This window comes from Harmonia axyridis, chromosome 3 (assembly GCF_914767665.1).
Source record: "Harmonia axyridis chromosome 3, icHarAxyr1.1, whole genome shotgun sequence".
In the NCBI taxonomy this organism is placed as follows: Eukaryota; Metazoa; Arthropoda; class Insecta; order Coleoptera; family Coccinellidae; genus Harmonia; species Harmonia axyridis.
This window is the reverse complement of record NC_059503.1, coordinates 38698906-38724091: the sequence shown is the minus strand read 5'-3', so window position 1 is coordinate 38724091 and position 25186 is coordinate 38698906. Positions and strand designations below refer to the sequence as shown.

The 25186-nt window shown below is 35.4% G+C and overlaps 2 protein-coding genes across 2 annotated transcripts in view; both read left to right on the top strand.

Annotated features, from left to right (window-relative positions):
- Positions 1-25186, top strand: part of LOC123674976 (TWiK family of potassium channels protein 7-like) — a 621245-nt gene that overhangs the window by 208052 nt on the left and 388007 nt on the right. The gene's annotated exons all lie outside the window — the stretch shown is intronic.
- Positions 18823-24201, top strand: LOC123675299. Its single transcript, XM_045610646.1, has one exon. The coding sequence runs from the start codon at positions 18823-18825 to the stop codon at positions 24199-24201; it is 5379 nt and encodes a 1792-aa protein (XP_045466602.1).

The window sequence follows — 25186 nt, the reverse complement described above, 5'->3', positions numbered from 1 at the left end:
TGTTCGTAATAAAGTCTTTTTTTCTCTCCAACTTTCCATTTTTTCATTCTTTTCTCAAGTGAACCATATTATCAACTGAAAATACTCTGATATCTGACTAAATTTATAATCTTGGAGCGAATATTTCAGAAATAAATTTAGAACAAGTAAGTGATCCCTATCAATTGTTGAGCAGTTAATATACCTATATTGCATTCGATTCATCATTATGATGTAGTAAAATTGTGGATTTGAAAATATATCACAATCCGACAACGTCATCTAACCATGTTGTGAGGAGATATTAATTATTTCAATATTCCAGGACCGGACTCATTATTCCTCATTTGAAGTGTTCAGGTTAAAAATATCACTTTGTATTTCGAATTCGAAATCATTAGATTTCCAAAAAAAACATAAAAGAGATTCAGAATTGGTTTTACGAATCGGAATATCTTTGTGATTACGAAAACGAAAAAGGTCATAATGATCAAGTACAGGCCATAATATACACGAAAAGAGAGAAAATCTAATATTTTCCCAGTCCGGATTTGTTTCATTCGATACAGGCCATACATAATACATATATGCGAAAATAGAAAAAGTCCAAAATTTTTCTAGTTCGGTTTTGTTTCATTCGATTTAAGAAATATTGAAGAAAGGCGCGCCTTTCTATCATCGCGATGATAATAAAAAGTTACAGAACTTCAAAATTTGAAATTATTCGGTCAATTAGTTCAAAAATTATTGAACTGTGAAATTTCACACATAAGATGAACATCACCCTGTATACCCTAAACGAAGGCGATGGCAACCTCTTCCATGATGACCTTCATTCATGTAGCCGTTTTTCGCATTCTTTCCGTGACACCTTGTATAAAAATCAGTCTTTTGAAAATAAGAAATGTAGGTAGCCAATATTTTCACTTTCATTTCTAATCTGGTATCTGCTTGCCTTCACAAAATGAGTTATGTATTATTTTTCAAGTAAAAGTGTGAGAATAGCTTAAGCTTAACTTTCGCCAAATGAACACGGTTATTATTTTTTTTTTCAACGTCCGTTTGAGGGGAAAACCCTTTATGGTCGTCGAGAGGGCTCGCACTCTCAGTAGTGTGAGACTCCAAGATCTTGTTTGGATACTCACTAAAAACCCCTCGCACAATCCATGGAGAAGATCTTCATCCTGTCCTTGTAGCGTCCCTTGACAAAAGAGATGAGCTGCAAGTGGCTTCTAGAGTTCATGGGACCTGATGATATGAAGTGACCCGAGCAGCACTGCTTTCTGCATTGTGTGCGCTAATACCTCGGCCAGAGATCTGCAGACCGGAATAATCTTCAGTTCATCTAAGTAATTAGCTCTATTTCCACCGAGACATCCTATGAATAGTACGATCATCCTAATTTTATGACCTGGGTATAATGTTCCAAGCTCGAACATGAGTTCTTTATATTTTTGCCTCTTCTGTTCTTCTTTCATCACAACATTATTTTCAGCAGAGGAGGAGAATTCCACGACAAATAATTTCTTCAGCTCCTTGTCTAGCAGAAGTAGGTCTGGCTTAACAGCATTGATCTGCCGTGTTGTTGAGACAGGATTGTTCCAGCATGCGAGCTCTGTCGTTCTGGACCACCGCTCCAATCTCCAGAGGTACATATGGTAGCAACGGTTCTTTGTCTTTCCCATACGCGGCTCTCAGATGGAAGTATAGAATTCGGAGTGCCGCGTTGTGTCTCTCTACATACCCTGATGGAGCATGAGCTCTGCAGGCGGAAAGAATGTGCATAATCGTCTCCTGTTGTCTTTGGCTCTGGTATCTCGAACTAACTAGGCAATGGCCAACCACTCATGTTACACACTGTTTAAATATGAAAATTATGATATGCCATTTTACTACTGGATATTTATTTTTGATTCATACTTTTTTTCTAGAAATACGATTCCAATTGACAAAATATTCGAACCAACCAAAAGACAAATAAATCATCCAACACTATTCAAATTGAGTAAACGGTTAATAAATTGAATAATTAAATTGACATAAAGACGTTAGGAATTTTTGTATTTCAATACTATTCCATAAATGTCTTATAGATGAAAAAATTTTGGGGGAAATGAATGAGTATATGTTGAAAATTAACAAGAAATTGTGTAAATTGTCTATTGGGTACCTAGATTGAAGATCGAATAATTGATGACCTACGTGAAGTAGAAAGGTACGTTCCAAGAAAAAATCTTGCTCAGAAAAGGATGAACTACAAAAAGAATTTCTTCCATGCAGTGATATTTATCTAACCAGAAATATTCGAAATTTGAAAAACTTATTTCAGTGAAATGGATATACATTTCATTCATTTCGTTTCAATAAATGAAATAACATTTTACTTCAAATGGGAGAACTACATAATATCTTCCAACTCTTGGAACTGAATGAAATTAAATTAAACTAATTTAATGGAATGTTTGTTCTCATGGAAAACGTTATTTATTTGAATAGAACTGGAAGTGTTATTAGTATGACATTGTATCCTTATACTACTCTTTTGATGTTTTAACAAAACGAACATATGCTCATTACTGAAATTCCGTTTGTTTGAATTAAATGAATTCTGATTTTGCGTAATAATGGTGAAAAGAAAAGACCTCCCTGCCGAGATGGTGCAAATTTTTCTTCTTCCGTTAACGTCTGCGAGTTATTTCTTCTTATTCACATCTCCTTTGGATTGATATCAGTTGAAATGAACCTCGTCCGAGATATGAGCCTTGCAGGTTCGTCAGCAACTTCGGAAAACGTGAGCGAAGTGAGTTTCCTTGTACCGAATTAAAGCTTTTAGCCCGATAAGTACCAATCTGAATACTTCGGAATTCATTCCGAATGACGCTAATTCATCGTGGTGTCGGAAAATTCTTCTTTCCATCCGGGGCACTCTTTGTGATGGGGACGTTGAATGAGACCTGCTTCCGTCTGGTTTTTCTCAAGGCTTTCAACTTACAATACATGAGGTCTGGGAGTAATTACAGGTTCTGTGGAAGAATTTCCTTTGACGAAAATGCATGAATTTTTATGTTATTTCCTTTTCGGCTGGTCCGCTTCGCTACATGAATACATTGACTTAAATCGTTTGGATTTTTCTAACGTTTTCCCAGAAATTTTCTTCTGTTGGAGATTGCTGCCCGAAAAATAAGAAAATAATCAATTGAGAATTTTCTTCGACTGCTTTCTTGGGTTTTTTATCATATATAAAAATAATGTTCAGATCAAAGGAAAACCCAATTTTCCAGTTTCATTGAACAACTCAAACCCCAAAGGGTAGTGGAGTTTGTTGCATACTTATAATTTGAGAGAATGCTAATTCTTTTCATTTCTATTCGCTCATTCTAATGCATATAATTATGTTCTTATGATGGAGACAACGTTTTCGAAATAAAACTTTATTTTTGAAACGAATAACAAAAGCTCATTATCTAATGATCTATTTATTATATTTATAATATTGTCTTATCTCTAATTGAAAAAGTGGTGTGGTTATAGGTATCACATGAATATTCCTGATATAACAAAAATACAATGTTGTGAACAAAGCATCGAAATTATATGTTATAATTATAATGGTGATCAATTCCGCCCACATTGCTACGTGCGTAAGAATGTAGAGTTGACAATTTGTATATCATGAAATATGTAATAACGAATGGAAATTCGAATATGCGCAGTAAGATCAGAATGTAATTGAATATAATTCTATTTAATTTATTATCGTTTTACTCAGTCAATTATTTGATGCACCATCATTAATGTAAATCAGCATAGCTCTCTGAAGTATGACTCAAGTACCTACTATCCTACTATTGTAATGTACTTTATAAATACATTACCTATATTGCATATAAACTCACTAAATTCGAGTCTCTTGATAATTCCCTAGAGATTTCCAATTAGTATTCATATGGTTAGGAATAATCGAGTTCTTGTTGAAATGTTGAGGTAATATGGGAGCTATCAGAGTTAGAGAAATAACTCCCCTGGCAGACGACTTTTCCACTTCTGCAAAGGGGAACATTCAATCATTCGGGATATTTCAAATATCAAATATCATCGCCCACTTAGTCTTCATCCTCATGTTCTCTGGCCTGCTTATATGTATTACATCGCATAGGTATCCGCTAAGTCCCAGTTCCATGAAATATCTCTGGAGACTTTCAAATAATATTATTATATTATTGAGACAATAATCGGGATAGTTCTTCTTCTTTTCCAACGGCACTTTGTAAGTCCCTCGAAATTGTTTAGCCTCCTTTTAATCAATTTGTTATTTGGGATTGCTACTTCGATGAGTATGTCTTTTGATGTTTCACTAGTGAAAACCGTACGCTCCTGATATAGTTAAAACGCTATAAGCGTTTATTTTTCCAATTCGGTGGGCACCATATGGAACTATATAGAAAGAGTAAGTTAATATTGAACAAGCATATTTAATACGTATTGATCACTTCAGTAAGATTCTTACAGTTGCAATTTTTTGGTTTCTAGATTTTCTCAGTCGCCTAATAATAATAATAATAATTCAGCTGGTACCTCATTTTCTAATGGTTGATTCGTAATTGTGTTTCAATGGTTCATTTAGGTCGGTAAAGATCTACCCAATTTTAATAATTCTCTCTTTTATCCATTTGGAAGGACAATAAATTCAATTCAAATTCAATAATAATAATATATATCTATCCTTTAGAACCACATATTTAAATGTACGAGTACAAGAAATATATAAAAAGTAACTATAATAACTATTATCATAGTTATTATTGAATCCTTATCAATAAATGTTTGTTCATTTAATTAACAGGCCAATTGAAAAGGCCCCGGTTACCATAGTAAAACACATTTTTTTGGCAAAATTCGATTTAATTGTTCAACATAGTTGCCTTCGAGGGCGATACAGCGATTATAGCGATCTTCAAGTTTTCGATACCATTTTTGTAGTACGATTTGTCTTTCGCCTCAAAATGGGCCTCAGTTTCGGCGATAACTTTTTCATTGGCGCTTAATTTCTTTCCAGCGAGCATTTTTTTGAGGAGGGACTGGAATGAGAACAGAAAAAAGTCGTTGGGGGCCAGATCTGTCGAATACGGTGGATGCAGAAGCAAATCGAAGCCCAATTCATGCAATTTTGCCATGGTTTTCATTGATTGTCTTGAAACAGCACCTTTTTTTTTCTTCAAAGGGGACCGTTTTTAAACGATATAATAACGCTATATAATGATCGCTGTTGATGGTCTGGTCCTTTTGGAGGAAATCAATGAATATTATACCTTGCTCATTCCAGAATACTGATGCCATAACCTTGCCAGCTGACTGTTGTGTTTTCCCTCGCTTTGGATTCGGTTTATCGTGTGGGGTCCACTCAGCTGACTGTCGATTTGACTCCGGAGAGGAATGATGGAGCCATGTTTCATCCATTGTCATATATCAATGCAAAAATTCAGGTTTATGGTACTTAAACAGATTCAAACACTGCTCAGAATCATTAACACGTTGTTGCTTTTGATCGATTGTGAGCTCGCGCGGCACTCATTGTGCACACAGCTTCCTCGTGTAACAATATTCGTGAATGATATGATGTACACGTTCAGATGATATCTTCAAAATATCTGCTATCTCGATCAACTCTACTTTTCGGTCATTCGAAATTATTTTGTGAACTTTTCAGATTTTTTCGTTGGTGAAAGCCTCTTTTGGGCCTTCATTGCGTTCGCCATCTTTGGTGCTCATTTCACCATGTTTAAACTTAGCATAGCAATCAATGATGGTTGATTTTTCTGGTGCAGACTCCGTAAACTCTTCATCAAGCGAAGATTTTGCTTCAACTGTTTTTTTCCTTCAAAAAGCAATATTTTATCAGCACAAGAAATTCTTGATTTTCCATCTTTTTTCAATAAACAAAAGAAGCTACAGTCACTCACAACGCAATTTCTCACAACTAAGAATCATATGAATTCAATACAAGCTCCGCCATCTGTGCATCAGACCGGGGACTTTTCAATAGGCCTAATATTTTTTCACTATTCCATATTTTCTTGAAACTTATGTCCTGGAGTATTACTCTAGGAGATAGATGAATGAAAAATTAATAATTGAATATTGAACAACGCTTAAGAGTATACTGTCTCAAATTCCAAGAGAAATCGCGATATTCAAGACCAACCAACAAAAGTACTTAGATAATACTTCGACCAATTCAGAATTGGTGAGAATAAAATATTCCGAAACCTCAGATAATAGTTGACATTTATTATATCTAGTAAGTACAATGAGGAAAGATGTAATGATACCCGATCTTCACTTGATTTGGTATGAAATGAGGAAGAGGAATTCGGTTCGAAACGTGTGCAACAATTGAATGATCGGAGGAGCAATGAATTGAAATAAATAACACTTATATTTTAACACTCACAAAAATGACGAATAAATTTATTCTGAAATTATTCGTACACTATAATTCGATGCATTTGCCCCAACACTAATCAAATATATGCGATCTCTTCACTTCCATAATCTTCGCTTTCGTAACTGAACAATTGCAAACATTTCGAAAGTATTAGGATTATCCCATACTCTGAATCCATTGCAGTCTTCTTCATATTATAGTTCTAAACTTCGGGGAAACTTTACAAAGGAAATATCTGAATGTTATCTTCAAGTCGTCGCTATTGAATAGTTTGCGAAGTCGTTGGTCACGATGCGAAGGCAGCAATATAGGATTTGGGCCAGCGTTATTCAGCTCTTTCGAATTTCATGAGCATCAGACAATTCAGCGAGGCGGGTACCGAGATATTCCTTGGTGGGTTCAACAATGTTTCGGTTGTGAAGTATTTGTACAAATTTGTTGAGGAGCAGAAGATATATGATTTGCTTGAATATAACGTGGAGTATACTGTTACTGGTATATAATACTCCCAGATTTAAAACTGAAAAACAAATCAAGACATGAAGAATGAACGAATATTTTATAGTTCCATTATTTTGGTTGCTAATTGACAGAAATTTTATAAAACATGTTCAAACAGGGTATTCCTGTATTGGTGGTAAAAACGAAAATGACAGATCCTTCGGATCATTTTAAGGAAAAAAAATCCTGAAAAATTAGCCGCAAACGTTTTGTTTTCGAAAGACAGTTTGTTTTTTCTCATAGCACCTTTCCTCAGCAAGATATTGAACTTAAATTTGGAATAGATAGTATAATTTGAAGTTTTCATTATGTGATATAGTAATTTTAAAACCATAGTGATATTTCTCCTGGAACAGTGCCCGCTTCTTTCCTCCTAAACTTTTTGTTGGTGAAGTACTACTAGTTTAGAAAATGTGAAAAGAAAATTTGGCCTTATAATACACTTTTTGGTTTCTTATGGTTTCATAGTTCCTGCTACCGATTTCCATGAAAAGTTGAAAAAATTCTCTAGTAATCCTCAGGAAAATCGAAACTATAAATATCCAGTAAGTAAGCTGTGATGAATGAATTAGTCATATGTTGCTCAAATTTTCTATGGTTTTAACGACTCTATCAATTCGATCATTACTTGAATTCATGTTATGAGATTTGACGATCGCTGAAACAAGAGAGGGGTGTCGCAATTGCTAAACTCGACCATGACCATTTAGAGAAGGATTTGGCGTTGTTCAGCTTCAATCCAACACAGACAGTGGGTTCTTTCTGGTGAAAGTACACCAACGAGAGCCAAGGAAGCTTTGTTGGACAAGAAGGTCCTGAAGTCCGGAATAATTACAAATATCATTCAAAGCTTTTAAGCACATTTGATATGGATTTGAAACATAATTGTCGAATTTTGCGGAATTGAAAGTGCTTTTTATCAGGGTTCATCCTTGTAAGGTCGCTAAGGTAGAAATCCTGAAATTAGACTTCGAACTGCTACCCCATGCAGCAGCATAATCACCAGTTTTGACCTATACGTCCCATTCCAAACTCAAAGAATGATTGAACCGTAAAAGATGTGGGTCGCTGAAATGAAACAACCGTCTATTTTGTGGTCTTTGAGAAAACGTTATGTTTCGAAGAGATAACAAATGAAAAATTCGTAGACCAAATGTAGCGAGCTAAAAGAAGAATATCGAATATTTTTGCCGAAAAATTGTTTTTCATTCGAAAAGTCACTGGCGATTTTAATATATTTGACAAAGGTAGTAATGAAATATTCAATTTTTTTTTCATTAGTACAATATTTGAATCATAATTGCAAAAATCTTCATGAAATAATCACCCCGATAAATATTAAAGCCATTCTAGGTGGAATAGAAGAATTTTCGTATGCTTTACGAAGACCAAAGTTCTACTTGTAGAGAAATCAGTACATTTGGTACGATATTGGGAAACGTTCTTCGATAATATTAGAAAATATTTGAAGTCAACCAATAAACAGCAAGAAAATGATACCCTAATCGTTAAATTCAATGGACCACAATTGACCCTGTATAATTCTCAACAAAGCAGAATTCAAAGAACCGATTCACAAAAACCTTTCCACTTATTTTTTTTATTGAAACGTCTAGCAAACATCATCAACATCGTTCTAAGGAATAATAGTTTCCCTTCTATAATAAAAAGATCATTTAGGCATCTACAGGCGCCCCAGGGGTGGAAATAACGCCATCTCAGTAAAACCAGGCCATCGTAAAAGCAACCGGACATCTTCCTGAATAAGATTCCATTCGGTTTCACATTGTTTTCTTTATAATTCAGGAGTGTAGAGATTAATTTGAACTCGTCGAGTGAGGAAAAGTTTACGAAATGAGTTTGGGAATAGTTGTCGTTGCAATAGTTGGAAAATTGCTTTTGGAATTGCTAAGTATGAAGTTTCGGAAAACTTGACTTGTCGAATATTTTCCGTTCGAGGAAATGGTCTCGAAATATGTAGTTGGAAATAATCATTTCAAAATCCATTCGTTCAATTTTTCACTAAAATTACTAGTTATAAGACGAATTGAGTTTTGTTTCTTCACAGATGGCCCTATTGAACTTGAAAATAATATATAATAATAATAATAATTGTCACTTCACAAGACAGATATACATGAAATCATTTCAACTGAGCTAAATCCGGGATAATAACATATGAAAAAAGTGTGTTATTTTATAGACTAATGGTTGAGTTCGAACAACTTCAAAACTCAACTTATATAGAGATCCAGAAAATTTATATATATATATACTTAATTTTATTGACGCAAAGGTACAGTGTGACATATGACATATGACAAAGTTTTTCGGTGAGCTAATGAATCACCCTGTACCTGTACCTATATGATTTATTATGATGTTATTGTAGTTGTGTATTCGATCGAGACAAGTGATTCTTATAACACCATTCTTCAGTAATTTGGCATGAACATTCAATTTTTTATTGATTCGACATAGGTAAACGGATTGAATGATAATTTCTTCCTATCTTGAAATATCGCATTCTGGGCCTCCATTTGACTATTTCTTCTTCAATTCAGATATATTACTCCTCACTACTGGTCAGTAGGTAACATAATCGCAACATGAAAGAAAAAAATAGAGCAAAACCACTTAAACCTTTCTCATCAATTCAAATCCATATTAGCACCTACATAGCTTTTGCATTTCATTATCAGGTAGGAATGATTTTGGCTATTGGTCAAAGGAGAATACAACATTCAAAAGATTTGAAAACAATAACAAAAGTAACCGGCGATTGGCTGAGCAGAACCGAGAGCAGAACTGAGCAGTTGCCTATTCATAGAGGGTTTTTCAATGCGAGGTTTCATTCTGATATTGAAAAAATCAAGTATATTTTCATGGAAATCAATGGATGTTCATTTCATTGAAAAGAGAAAGGATGCCATTAACGATGAAAAACGATATCAGCCAAATGCAGGCCGCCACGGTTACGGTTGCAGTACAATATCCTTTCATGAAATTTTCCAATTGACCAATTCGAACATTTGCAGATGTTTATCTTCGATAACTTCACGAATTTCATCTATTAGATCCTGGACCGATTATGGGGCATTGTCATAGATCTTATCTTTCATGTCCAAAACAAAAGGTCTGAAGGTTTTAAATCACAAGATCTCGTTGGCCAATTGTAATCACCTCTTCGAGAAATAATACGGTCTGGAAACGTTTCTTACAAATTTGTGAATGTTTCGTTGCTTATGTGACTCATAGCGCCGTTTTTTTGAAAATAAACTTTGTCCACGTCAATTCACTTCAATTCCGACCATAGAAAACCACTGATCATAGCTCGGTAGCGCAATTCATTCACCATGAGATTCCTTTCACACGGAGAGCTGTACGTCTCTCGCTCATGAGCGAGAGGCAGACCCGACAGATCGAAATGCAAAGACTACTACTGTGCTTTCACACGATGATCTATTAGCCATCACGTCTCGTGGGCGAGAGCTTCTTTCACACGGTGAGACGTAAAGCTCTCGCTTATGAGCGAGAGTCACATCGAAGGATCGAAATGCAAAGAGTACAACGGCGCTTTCACACGAGCCATGAGCCATGAGCTGTAACAGCTCATGGGCGAGAGCCGTCACGTCTCATGAATCTCGAGCTAACGAGCTTGTCTCTTGTATAGGAAACAGGGCCATCGCTAGGGCTGCCTAGCTTAGGTTAGGCAGGGTAGGTCTTCGCCTCGAACAAAATTCAGAGGCGGCATTCAAGCTTGATCAATAAAAAGGCCATATGTAGAAATTCAAAGTACCGAATGAGATGTAATTTAGTCAGAAACAATAGGATGGAATACATACGAATTGGATAAAACATAGGGGTTGCCATTTAAGATTCCAAACTAATCTCTTCCACCTCCACTAGAATAATAGGTGATAGAAACACTATATTTTTCATCCTCGAAAGAATTTCTTAGAGAAAAATTGGAACTTATAATTTATGTTGAATCAGTTCAGAGAAAATTCATGATTTGAAAAATGTAAAGGATAGTGTATCTCAGCAACACTAAAATTTCTAGAAGAATGTCAATTGTACAATCATATTCGATTGATGTAATTTAACTACAACATTTCCTATTCTGTAAATACTTGTAAATATTTTATAAAAATTATCACCTGTAATGGAATAGTACATTGTACCATATGTCGAGACACGTAAATTTAAATTGAAAAATATGGGACCTAATTCATATTTGAAAAGAGGACGACCAAAATATGGTAGGTTGAAATTGTATTTATTTATTCCAACCACGTTAAATACATTTTCCTATCGTATAGAATTCTTTGAATAGTCAGGTACCGTCTACATATGAATATCATACATAGCATCGGAACTGACAAAGTGAATAATGAATTATATAGGTCTGAAACAACTTGAATAGGCATTATTTTGAGTAAGTAGGTACCACAAGTATTGGTCTGCCTACCCAGCAAGGTAATACTGGTGGTCCTGACAGAGGTTGTCCTGTACAATATGTGTTTGACTAGACTCCTCCTAAACGGTTGGACGGATTTTGATTTTTGTGTGTTCAAGTGGATTCGGCAGAAAACAATTCGGATTGAATAAAAAATAAATTAGAGAAACATTATGAAAAAACGTGGATCCAAACCCATTCTCGAATCCACTTGAACATCCATACAAAATTTCATCGAAATCCGTCCAGCCAATTAGAAGGAATTCAATGAAATGAACATGCAAAGAATAATTATATACATGGAGTGCCATTCTGAAAGATCCCCCATAGTAATATAAATAATATAATGAAATGAATAACTTCCTATGAACAGTACGAATAGTCTATTAAAAAAAAAAAATCAAAAGAAAGTTTCTTAGTTTTCATCAGGGGGACATCGGATGCAGATACTCAATATGAACTTGAAGTTTTATCTATATCAAGGCTGAGTATGTATATTTTTCAAAAAGGGGAAATATATTTTCTTCGCAGAATATTAATCTCCTTATGAAACTAAAAACTTTATTCGTCTCCTTCGTTTTTTCCATGAATGAATTTTTGAAAGAATAAAAAATACAACAAGTTGTTTTTCTCAATTTTACTCCAACCGTACACATGTGTGACACCGCGATAATAAAATCTCACAAAAATTGAATGTAGAACCGGAAAAGGATCTCGCTTATGAGCGAGAGCCGTACGTCTCACCGTGTGAAAGGATTGCATGTATGGGCGAAAAACGCTCTCGCTCATGAGCGAGAGACGTACCTCTCAGCGTGTGAAAGGAACCTAAGAGTTGCACCAGCCTCATTTTTGAATAATTAAAGTCTAATCACAACACACCACAACAGTTGTTTTTGAGCGACGCACATGCTTTCGATTCTTCATATGATTAAGTTATCCCAACAGATATAATCATTCCACCTGTGATTGCCGCAGTGGCGGATTTACAGATTTTTCCTTTATTGATTATCTGTTAGTATTATAGTTGAAGTTGAATAATAAAAGCATTATAATACCTTCTTGCGAAAGTTTAAATTGGAAAAATCCACAATTATATCATCGAACGAAATCTTATTCATTTGTATATTTCACAATTTACAGAGCGTTCAGCAATATCGTTCTATTTTTTATAACTGCCTAGTTTTTACTTGGCAAAAGTCAAAAGATGACACCTGCATAAGAAAGAGCTTCCCAGATAGCGGGTTATTCAAAATTAAACCTCTCATTGGAAAACCCTGTATAACATTATACATCGCAATAAGCTAATTACCTTATTCCGGGTAACGAAACTCTAACATATAATGCTGAGGGCTTTCACCGCCAGATTGTTTGACAGAATGAGTTTTGCAGCCTTGATGTAGGCTCGGAATTTCCCAATTCAGGTGAAAGTCAAACAGTATAATTGTAATTATCGGAAATCGTGAAAACAGATTCATTAAAGTGATTTAGATCTCGCGTAGTACCCAAAATAAATCATCGGTGCTGATCCGCCCCTTTTCGATAACAACACTTTCAAAAATATTTATGGAGACATTGTTCGGGTTATGGGCCAATATTGTACCCTCCTGGGGTTGCTATGATTTATGGGAGGCTTAGGAGAGGTGAGGCTTGAATTTCTCTTTTATGGACTCCATTCTATTCAACTCGAGTACAGTATTTAACCCAATCAATTCTTCTTAATATCATAAGTATTATTTTCAAAAAACCTGATTGTATTTTTTGAACTTGATATATATAAACAGTTTTGTATTGGATAAAGTTCAATGAAATATTGATTTTTATGCGAATATAAGAAGAAATTGTCTTTTTACCGACATAACATTATGTCCGCGATAAAATTATGAACTCCGATAATAAATCTAGAACAGTCTGGCAACTGGTCAATCGTTTCACGGGAAAGAGTAACGAGAAACCGAAATACAACAATAATAATATTGATCCACAAATGCTCGCGAATTCTTTCAACAGGCATGTTTCCAACGTTGGTTCCTGTAATCAAAATGCGAGCCCAACTAATAGATTCACTCAGAAAATCAGCACTAATCCGAAGTCATTTTATATATTTGACATAGATGGAAAAGAGATAGTTAATGTTGTGAAATCTCTCAAAAATACATGGTCGAGTGGATATGATGACATTCCGATGTCAGTCATAAAAAGAACTATTCATTTGATTGCGAAGCCACTAGCTCGCATTATCTATAATTGTTTTAGAGATGGAATCTCCCCTAGAAGCCTCAAAATCGCTATAGTTAAACCTCTCTATAAAAAAGGTAATACAAACGATTTGGATAACTATCGGCCAATCAGTTTATTAACATCATTTTCAAAGATTTTTGAGAAGGTACTTGGGATTCGTTTGCTCAAATTTTTCCAAAAACATAAAATTTTATGTAACAACCAACATGGTTATTCTAAAAGCAAAAACACCGAAACCGCCATATTCGAGATGACACGGTCGGTAATTGAGTCACTAGAGAATGGTGACGTTCCTGTAGGTGTTTTTTTGGATCTCTCGACGGCATTCGATAGTGTCGATCATGATTTACTCTTGAAAAAATTACATGCTTACGGAATAAGAGATAAACAACTTGAGATTATATGTAATTTCTTGAAGGATCGGGTCCAGAGAGTGTTAATTGAAATCAACGGAAATAAATACATATCATATGACGCATTATTGCGCAACGGGGTGGTACAGGGTAGTATACTCGGGCCGCTCCTTTTCTTGATTTATATAAATGACCGTCCACTTGTGTTACAGGATGGTATATTGGTTATCATGTACGCAGATGACACGAACATCATTGCTTCCGAAGAAAATATTAACTCTGCAATTTCATCTGCAAAGTCTGCAGCAATGGTGCCAAAAAATGGTCTGAAAATTAACACAACCAAAACCGAGTGCATGATATTTTCTGCTTCCAAAAAGCCTAATGACCCAACTTCATTGCATTCACTAGGTTCAGATATCGGCTAGCACAAAATATCTCGGAATTACTTTGGATAGTTTTCTGAACTGGGGTGAACATCTAACAAGCCTCAAACAAAAAATAACATCGGTCATATATTCATTTCGGGTGTTATCTCAACAAGTTGATCAAAGTGTGATGAAAGTTCTTTATTTCGCCAACTTTCAATCACACTTGAATTATGGAATAATTGCTTGGGGAGGTTGTTCTGGTATTGAGCGGATCTTTGTAATGCAAAAGTCCGCAATAAGAGTCATTTTTGGATTACCATATAGACAATCATGCAGAGGTTTGTTCGGGAAGAATAACTTCTTAACTTTAGCAGGCCTTTACATCTTTAGATGCCTTTTATTTTTCCACCAAAAAAGACATGAATATTTCAAACAACACGAAAATACAAATAATACCAGACGTAGACTTCCATTACATTATCCCACGCACTCTCTTACACTCACTGAAAGGAATGTCGAATACATGTGCATCACATTTTTCAATAAAATACCTAAAGAACTACAAGCTATTGATAGATTTCACATCTTTAAATCCAAATTGAATAGGTTGCTTATAGATATTGAACCCTATACTGTTCAAGAATTCCTTGCAACATGAGATCTATACGTTCATTGCTTCTTTTGTTAATGTTGTAATATTCTAGTAAAATAGAATTTTCTTTTGTTTTCGACGTGTTCTCTATACATATTTGATGTGTTTTTGAGAATAAATTTCTATTATTATTATTATTGATATGTAGTTGTTTAAAAAAATTCATATAACGAGGTGTCTCCAAAGAAAGTTTGTCCAAAAAAAAGTTATTGATTCTCTTATTCAGAATTTATTTCTTGGAAATAATGTAGTCCATATGTTTCTAATTCAACACTGAAATTTCTGATGACGGATTGGCAAGTATGCTACACCAGGGACGTTGGATTACTAACATAATATTTAGATTTGAAGAAACTCCATTGGTAAAATTTCATAAGTGTCAAATCAGGACTGTGATATGGGCCAATAATGTCACCTACTCTGGAGATAAATTACCTGAAAAAAAGTTACGAACTCATGGTAGAAACACAATGACTGGCTTAGTCCTGCTGGAACCATGTCATTTGGTTGCAGATCTTTGTGGAAAAGGTGGAGTAGCGATGATCTATGCACAATCAAAGTACTTGCACGCTTCGATGGAAGAGGTCGGGATCATCACGAGCAGACCGATAAACCCGTTCCATGCTCTCTTCCATTCTCAATAAATTTGGGCACCGGGGTTCCAAGAGCCATGCTATCTATTGATATTTCTCCTGAGAACTTCCGAATCTATACGTTCATGCAAAAAAACTAAATAAATATAAAACCTTGTACAATAACTATTCGGGGAATGACTTCGTGGTGAAGAATATTATATTTATTGAACTTTTACTTAGTCAATTTCATGATTAGGTACCTATTTATCACTGAGTTCTTGAAAAATAAATTTTTCGTTTTAATTGATTTTAGATCATGTATTTCCATGTCCATCAAGGAGAACTAATTCGTAATAGAAATCGATTTGTATCCCAAATTGCATAAAAATAATTCTCATGGTTTCCGAAAGAGCTTTTAACGGTTGATGTTATTTTCTATAAATGATACTAAGAATAATGAAACCATTGATTAGCTGTCAGATGTTTCTGGTTTGAAAATTTTTCATATTTTCGAAAATCGACTAATAGGTAGCTCCTATTTTTATGTCACGGGTATTTTGCTGGTATTTTATTGTCCATTCAGCCATTTTTTCATTTTTCACAATATATAAACCCTGAACTTTTTGTTTGTAGTAGGTACATTTTGTACGCAAATCAAACTTTTGAGAGTGGCCAAAGTTATAATGTTTCCATTTCTTAGGAAAACAATTCTGTCGAACAGTCCGATGGCATCGAATAAAATTTGATGAGGATATCTTGATAGGACAAGGATTTGGAAGAATTCCGAATAATATCTCGATGGCATTCATGTAGCAGATTCCTTTATAGGGACATAATCTTGAACAATGTATACATATCGTTTTATGGACTTGAAAGTTGATATCTACAAAAGGGGACAAAGTATTCGGGTGATATAATAAATACCTTACATATAATATTTACGAGGTTCATAAAACTATTGCATGGAACATAACTTCTTCCTTCAATGAAATTTCAATGCTTGATATTCAATTTGAAATGGAATTATTGAATTATTATCCATAGTTTTATCAACCTATCAGTGCATAAGGTTTACCGAACATATTAGAAGCAATATTTTTGGTTATCTAGCATTGGGATAGGACCTTAAAACATATTCAAAATACAAAAAGCTAAATCTCTATTGCGAATGAAAAAATAGACCGTCCTTTTGAGGGACGTTCGTTATGCATACAAGTCATTAGGGTGAATGATAAGCCCTATAGCAGTTTTTGGAGTGTATGCCCTCATTGCATTCGGTACAAACGAAATTGGATTTTTTTTCCACATGTTGCACATCTTCTGTCTGTTGGACAGTAATCACCTGCTGTAGAGACCTCGGGGGCATTTTACCTTTCATTGATTTGACACCATAACTTTGCATTCAAATCAGACACAAATTATTTCTGAAATTCAACAAACATCTGCAAACTGAATCATTGGGATGCAATTTTCTCATCAACAACGCAGTCGTTAACAACGCTTAGGTCTAACAGATAGACAAAGATAGGCCACCACCACTTGCCATGTCGTATTCGAGTTCTATAATCTGCAACCATTTCATTCAATTTGTCAACGCCTTCCATCCCTTTATTTAAGTGTTTATGATTTCTGGTTGGGGTAGAGTTATTTTTAATCTTTCATCTCTTGAATATCGAAGGCAATTTTTGATTCCAACTCCATCAAAATTTGTACCAGCACACATGATTTTATATTCTTCTCGAGCCCAGTACATTCTCTTGTTGGTATATTTTCCATACCCCTGTAGCAAAACACCACTACTTTTTTGCTACTCTTCTTCGTTTCATTTCCATATTCGATTTACATGTTTTTGGCGATTTATTTGGTTTTTACTTTTTTGCAGGCCTATCTAACAAAATTTGATTCGATTATATAAACGACGACAGCGGAAGATCATCATCACTTGAGTCTTGCATACCAAATGATCAAGGCATTCTATAAGAAGTTGACGTTTTCGATGAATTATGAGAACATGAAGGAATTTCATCATCATTTGAAAGTTCACTGGGTTGTATGGTACGATGTAGAATGACCTCTGCCTCAGCTTTCAGCATTGCTGGACCCAAATGGTTTATATTGTCCTCATGTTCATCATCCGATAAGTCACTATCTTGATCTGTCTCTTCACCATCTTGAGGTGGAGTGACATAGATATTGGCAGAATCAACAACATTGGCCTCCAAAGCTGCTAGTAACTCATTTAGAGGCAAGCTGAAATAAGGGAAAATATTTAGGAAAAATAGCCATTATGCATAATGTCCTTTTAAAGGAACCTGATCTTGAGGAGTAGATTATTTCAAAAGTGATCATAATTTGCCCCAATTTCATATTGAATATGATTCTACGAAGATTTGTGAATTTTACGATATGATAGTTGTAGCTCTACATACTTTCAATTGTATTCTTATTCCAGAAATACTCACCCTCCACGCCTTTTGCTGTACAGGCTTGGATCCAACTTCCAGTTTATTTGTCAACACTCGATAAAATACACTTGATTCACAAAACAAGACTTAACAATGAAGCAACAATACTGTTCAATTCATTTACAATAATTACGAGAATTCATTTTTATCATGAAATGGCAACAGTGCCAACATTGCATTTACGAGCAGGTGCTACGCCAGCTCTCAAAGGGCTTAACCAAAGGAAAAGTAGGTCAAGTAGTCAGTTACGATTTCACGCTCGCCCACCACGCATGTAAGGTTTATATTATTATACAGTTCAAAGTTCAAAACCTCGTATCATTTCAATCCCTAACAAAGGGTGGTCCCTCAAGCAAACCACGTAACAAATTGGTCCTAATCGAACCGGATTAAGTGCCAGAAATTCATAATCGACAGTTCAGTTCTCGTAAACATAAAGAAAGTGTAACTGCTAATCTCGAACAGTTTGTGAAAATTCTCGTTACAAAGTCTCAATCAGTGAATCAAGCAGAAATCAACAGTTCATCTACACGAATCATGTAGAAATCAACAGTTCATCCACACGAATCCAGCAGGAATCAGCATTTCATCTACACACGAAAAGTGACGCCAGTCAGAAGATAACGCAACAGCCATCTTGAATCAAACAAAGCAGGGTTTGAAGAACAACGTTTCAAGTCGTCAAAAAAGTGAGTCTGTCCATATTATCCATCCAATCCTCTTCCTGAAAGGCATTTCTCGATTTGATATTTCATAATCATATTTTACTCGTAAATTCGTAGTCATGTCAAACGAAACAGAAATCGAAATAAAAGATCTCAGGCAAGCGCGAGGTAGACTCAGGTCGCAATTAACAAGGTTTCAATCATTTTTAACTACGCCGAATGATCCGATTGAACTGGAAGTACGTTTAAGCAAAATCGAATTAGGATTAGATCGTTTTGATGAAATACAGTCGCGTTTAGAAATATTAAATATTGAGGAAGAAGAGCAACGTGAAGATCAAGAAACTTTATACTATCAATTGATAGCAAAAGCAAGAAGTGTTTTGGCAAGCAAATTCAATGCTCAGAATTCCCAAGCGACAAATTCAACAACAAAAAACCCGGACCTTGTGACAAATTTGAAACTACCAACCATTAATCTTCCAATGTTTTCAGGAAATTACGACGAATGGATCACATTTCATGATACTTTCACACAGTTGATTGACAAAAGTGCAAGCTTGACAAACATACAAAAATTCTTTTATCTCAAATCTTGTCTAAAGAATGACGCATCACGTTTGATTCAATCCATTGAAGTTTCTGATAGGAATTATTCTTTGGCATGGGAGTCATTAGTAAAACGCTACCAAAACAAACGAATAATCGTCAATACTCATATAAAAGCTTTATTCGATCTCCCAATCGTTATGAAAAATTCAGCAGCCTCATTAAGGCAACTTACAGACAAAATAAATCAACATTTAGGCGCATTGGCAAATTTGAAATTACCCACAGGTCAATGGGATATTATTCTTGTTCATTTAATTACATCAAAATTAGATAACAGCTTGAACCTAGAATGGGAAAATTCTTTACAAAACGATGAACTTCCTTCATATCAGGAATTGATTAGTTTTCTAGACAAAAAGTGCTTTACATTAGAAACACTTTCCGACTCAAACAATAAAAAGCCTTCTTATCAAAATCAGAAATTCTCAACTGCACAAGGTTATAGATCACAAGCAAATAGTTCTGGTTTCAAACAAAAATTTCAAGAACATTCGTTTGCAATCACTGATCGCAACGGTCAGAAATGTCCCCTATGTAAAGAACTACATTTTATTTACAATTGCGAGAAATTCATAACATTGCCAACTAGTGAAAAATACAATGAAGTCAGAAAGTTGAGACTATGTAGCAACTGTCTTCGTCCCGGTCACGTAAAAAGGGAATGTAAATCAGGCAAATGTAAGAAATGCAATCTGAATCATAATACTTTACTTCACAATAATTCTCAACAGCACAACGCAGCCAAGTCAAATAACGAATCTTCTCAACAATCAATTAATGATGAATCACGAACGGTATCGAACATAATCTCTCACGAACAGTCAACCAATCTCGTAACGAACTTTTCGAAATGTAAAGAACAAACGAAATCAAACATTAAGTTACAGGAATTAACACATCAGGACGTTTCAAGCGAATCAATTTCCAATTTTCATGTCTCGGAATCAAAAATATTGAAAAACACGAACTCACACGAAAACACTCTGGTTCTTTTATCCACAGCTCAAGTAACAATATTAGATAAATTTGGAAACCCGCATATTTGCAAGGCTCTTTTAGACTCAGGAAGTCAGAGTAATTTGATAACAAAGGAATTATGCGAAAAGCTCAAATTAAAACGTCAGGAATATCATATACCGATAGCAGGTATCAATCAAAAAGCGATCACCGTCACGGAAAAGGTTCAAAGCACAATCAAATCTCGAACCACGTCGGCCAGTTATGATTTGACATTTTTAGTGCTACCTTCAATTACCGATAGAATACCACCAATAGAATTCAATAAAAATTCTCTTCAGTTACCATCAGGTATAAGTTTGGCAGATAACGAGTTCAATCGATCTCAAAAAATAGACATTTTACTCGGGGCAAATATTTTCTATGAATTGATGTGTCAAAATCGCATCATTTTAGGGAAGAATAAACCAAAATTACAAGAAACCACATTAGGTTGGATCGTTACCGGCACGATCAATATGAATAAATGTTCACAACAGAGGTCAATCTGCAGCTTAACCCGACTTATATCAAATGAAATGCTAGACGAATCATTGATTAGATTTTGGAAAACTGAAGAGATACCTCAAAGAACCATTTACACGAAAGAAGAACAGTATTGCGAGGATTACTTTGAAAAAACAACGATTCGTAAGGGAGATGGCAGATTTGTTGTCAGACTACCTTTCGCAAAGCGTGTTCAGGACATAGGTGACTCAAGTTTGGTCGCATTGAAAAGGCTCCAATCCATTGAAAAACGGTTTAAACGCGATGAAAACCTTAAAAATGAGTATGTAGAATTCATGAGACAGTATGAAGCGATGGGTCACATGACATACGTGAAAAACTTCGATAATTTTATTGATCAACCCTCATATATTTTACCACATCACGCCGTAATCAAAAGCAGCAGTACAACGACTCGCTGCCGCGTAGTTTTCGATGGGTCTGCACAAACCGATAAACAAATCTCGCTCAATGACTTATTACTCGTAGGACCTAACATACAGGATGATCTTTTCTCAATTGTTACACGCCTCAGATTACGTCATTATGTTTTAAGTGCTGATGTTAAGATGATGTTTAGACAAGTTGTAATACACCCTGACGATAGAAAATATCAGAGAATCATATGGCGATACAATGAATCCGAACCAATCAAATTGTATGAACTCAACACGGTCACTTATGGAACAGCCTCGGCAAGCTATCTCGCAACCAAGGTGTTACAACAAACATCATTTCAATTCAACGAAAAATATCCACGTACATGTAGAATAATTCAAAATTCTTTCTATATGGATGATTTACTCACAAGTGTTGACACGGTTGAAGAAGCCCTAGAAATTTACAGGGAAATAACGGAGATATTGGACAGCGTTAACTTCCATCTAAGGAAGTGGTGCTCCAATGAAAAGGTTATTTTAGACTCAATTTTAGGCAACAAGAAAAACGACGATCAACTTATACAATTAAGTGATAGCAAAGAGTTTAAGACTCTCGGGATTTCATGGAATCCACATTCCGATACATTCAGTTATAGAGTCAACATTAGACTTCAAAGGGAAGTAATCACGAAACGCTCAGTTCTAGCCGCAATATCTACAATTTTTGATCCGCTAGGACTTATCGGTCCCGCAACAATACAAGCGAAATTACTCATGCGACAGCTATGGCAGAGAAAGATTACTTGGGATGAACCTCTACCAGAGGATATGATCATGCCATGGAAAAATTTCTTGAACAAAATCTATACTATAAATAATATAAATATAAAAAGACACGTACTTTGTGATAACCCAACAGTTGTTGAATTGCACGGATTTAGTGACGCATCCGAGAGAGCTTACGGTGCATGCATATATGTAGTCTCAAAAGACAATCACGAAAACATATTTTCAGAGCTTTTATGTGCAAAATCAAGAGTTGCTCCTCAAGGAAGTCACAGCTTACCAAGATTAGAACTCTTAGCAGCAACTTTGCTTTCGAATTTAATGCATCTCCTAAAGAAAACACTAGATATAAAAATCTCCAATACTAATTATTATTCAGATTCAACAATAGTATTAGCGTGGCTCAAAATTGATCCAGGTAAATTAAAAACTTTTGTAGCAAATCGTGTTGCTCACATTGCGGAAATCACTAATATAAATGACTGGCAACACGTAAGAACGCAAGATAACCCAGCGGACGTTATCTCCAGAGGCATAAACCCTGATCAGTTAAGCGATTTGAAAATCTGGTGGCACGGACCTGATATTTTATTAGGAAACGGAGAAAATCATACGAATAGAAATTATGACTGGGAAAGTATCGAAAATATTCCAGAAATTAAATTATCCACAATTACACTTAATTCAAGTTCAAAAAATCATTTTGATTTGGATATATTTGATAGATATTCATCTCTGCGAAAATTGCAAAACGTCATAGCTTACTGCATCCGATTCAAACGAAACACTATAGACAAGTTATGTTTAAAATCAACTCTAACCATAGAAGAACGCGATTATGCATTGAACTTGTTAATACGACTCGCACAAAAGGCAGAATTCTCTCAAGAACTGCACAACATCGAATTGTCTCGGCCAATACATTCAAGTAGCAAACTTGTTAGTCTCAATCCATTTGTAGATAAAATTGGTTTAATGAGAGTAGGTGGCAGATTGAGACATTCTGGTTTAGAAGAACACCAGAAGCACCCTATAATACTGCCAAAGGCTCATAAACTTACTAAACTGATCGTAGAACAACAACATTCAAAACACCTACACGCAGGGGTTCAAAATCTTCTCTCCTTGATAAGATTGACATATTGGCCCATTGACGGTAAAAACTTGGTAAAACGAGTGGTGAAGTCCTGTATAACGTGCTTCAGGGCGAGACCCACACCCACAAAATTCATCATGGGAGAACTTCCTCGGGCAAGAGTTACTCCAAGTAGGCCATTTTCAAAATGTGGAGTGGACTACGCAGGACCTATCATGATAAAAGAAGGCACATTGCGACGCTCGAAATTAGTAAAAGCTTACATAAGCATTTTCGTGTGTTTGTCAACACGTGCGGTTCATATAGAGTTAGTGAAAGATTTAACAACTGATAGCTTCCTGAATGCACTCAAAAGATTGATTTCTAGAAGAGGTAAACCTACGGAAATTTTCTCAGATAATGGTTCTAATTTCGTAGGAGCAAACAATCATTTCATTGAGTTGCACAATTTGTTAAAAACTAAAAGTCACAAAGATAAGATTGAAAATTTACTCGCATCAGACGGAATTAAATGGTCTTTCATTCCCTCAAGGTCCCCACATATGGGCGGAATATGGGAAGCAGCGGTCAAATCAACGAAATTTCACCTTTGTAGAATATTAGGAATGGCTTCTGTTACGTACGAGGAAACCTACACAATTTTAGTTCAAATCGAGGCCTGCCTCAATTCCAGACCCTTAACTCCTCTCTCCTCAGATCCAAACGATCTTATACCCCTCACTCCAGCTCACTTTTTAATTGGAGAATCTCTCGCTGCTGCTCCTCAGTCTAATGTACAAGATGTGAAAATCACCAAACTGTGTCGTTACTTAAGAATGCAACAGCTAGTTCAGCAATTCTGGGCTCGTTGGACAAAGGACTACCTTACCCAATTACAGCAGAGATCCAGATGGCAGACAGCATCAACACCTCCAAAAATAAACGATTTGGTCGTTTTGAAAGATGAAAATCTTCCACCATTTCGATGGCCAATGGCTCGAATAGTCCAACTTCATCCAGGAGCGGATCAAGTGATTCGTGTTGTGTCAGTGAAGGTGTCAACCGGTAATATTTTCAGACGCTCAATTAGCAAAATATGTGTGTTACCAATTGATGATGACTTAAAGTCAGAACAATATTAATTTTATTGTAAAATTGTACTATTCCAAGAATCAAACATGTATCCAATGTATATACATTTTTATATTTCTTATGTTGAAAGATAATCTTTCAAGGTGGGCGGCATATGTTCAATTCATTTACAATAATTACGAGAATTCATTTTTATCATGAAATGGCAACAGTGCCAACATTGCATTTACGAGCAGGTGCTACGCCAGCTCTCAAAGGGCTTAACCAAAGGAAAAGTAGGTCAAGTAGTCAGTTACGATTTCACGCTCGCCCACCACGCATGTAAGGTTTATATTATTATACAGTTCAAAGTTCAAAACCTCGTATCATTTCAATCCCTAACAAAGGGTGGTCCCTCAAGCAAACCACGTAACAAATACAGTGATCACTAGAGCATTTGATGTTCGGTGCGCTATCACATCTGCCCGCGAAAATAAAAAATATATAAAAAGTCCCTTTCGGGGGACGTTATGCACTGATGAGTTAATGAACAGACTTGTCCTTTTCTGGCGACTTCGTTTTGAAACAAAGATTGCTTGAAGATTATGAGCACTAGTGCAAATGTCAAGGCAAATAATTGATCCACCAATTTCAAACAAATGTGGGTGATCTTTTCAAGAATATTTTAATTTGTATGCAAATTGAGGAGAAATATATGCAAACTAGCACCCAGTTTTCTGACTGTTTGTGACAGAGATAGTCCATATTAAAATTTTGTTTTCGAAAAGATTTGAAATTAATGTCTTTCAAATTAAAAAAAAAGGGAAAAAAATTGATTTATTAGCAAGCAACAATATAGGTATCCAATAACCACTGAGCGGAAGGAACCGGAGAATATATTTTTATATGATAATAAAACAGAATCGAGATTCAATGTCGTTGATAAATAAAGTTTGACATAATATACATCTTAAAATACAAATCGTTGACCATTGGTTCTATTCAGAGCCGTCGCTAGCCAAACCGTAGCCCTAGGCAGAGAACCAATTTGGCGTC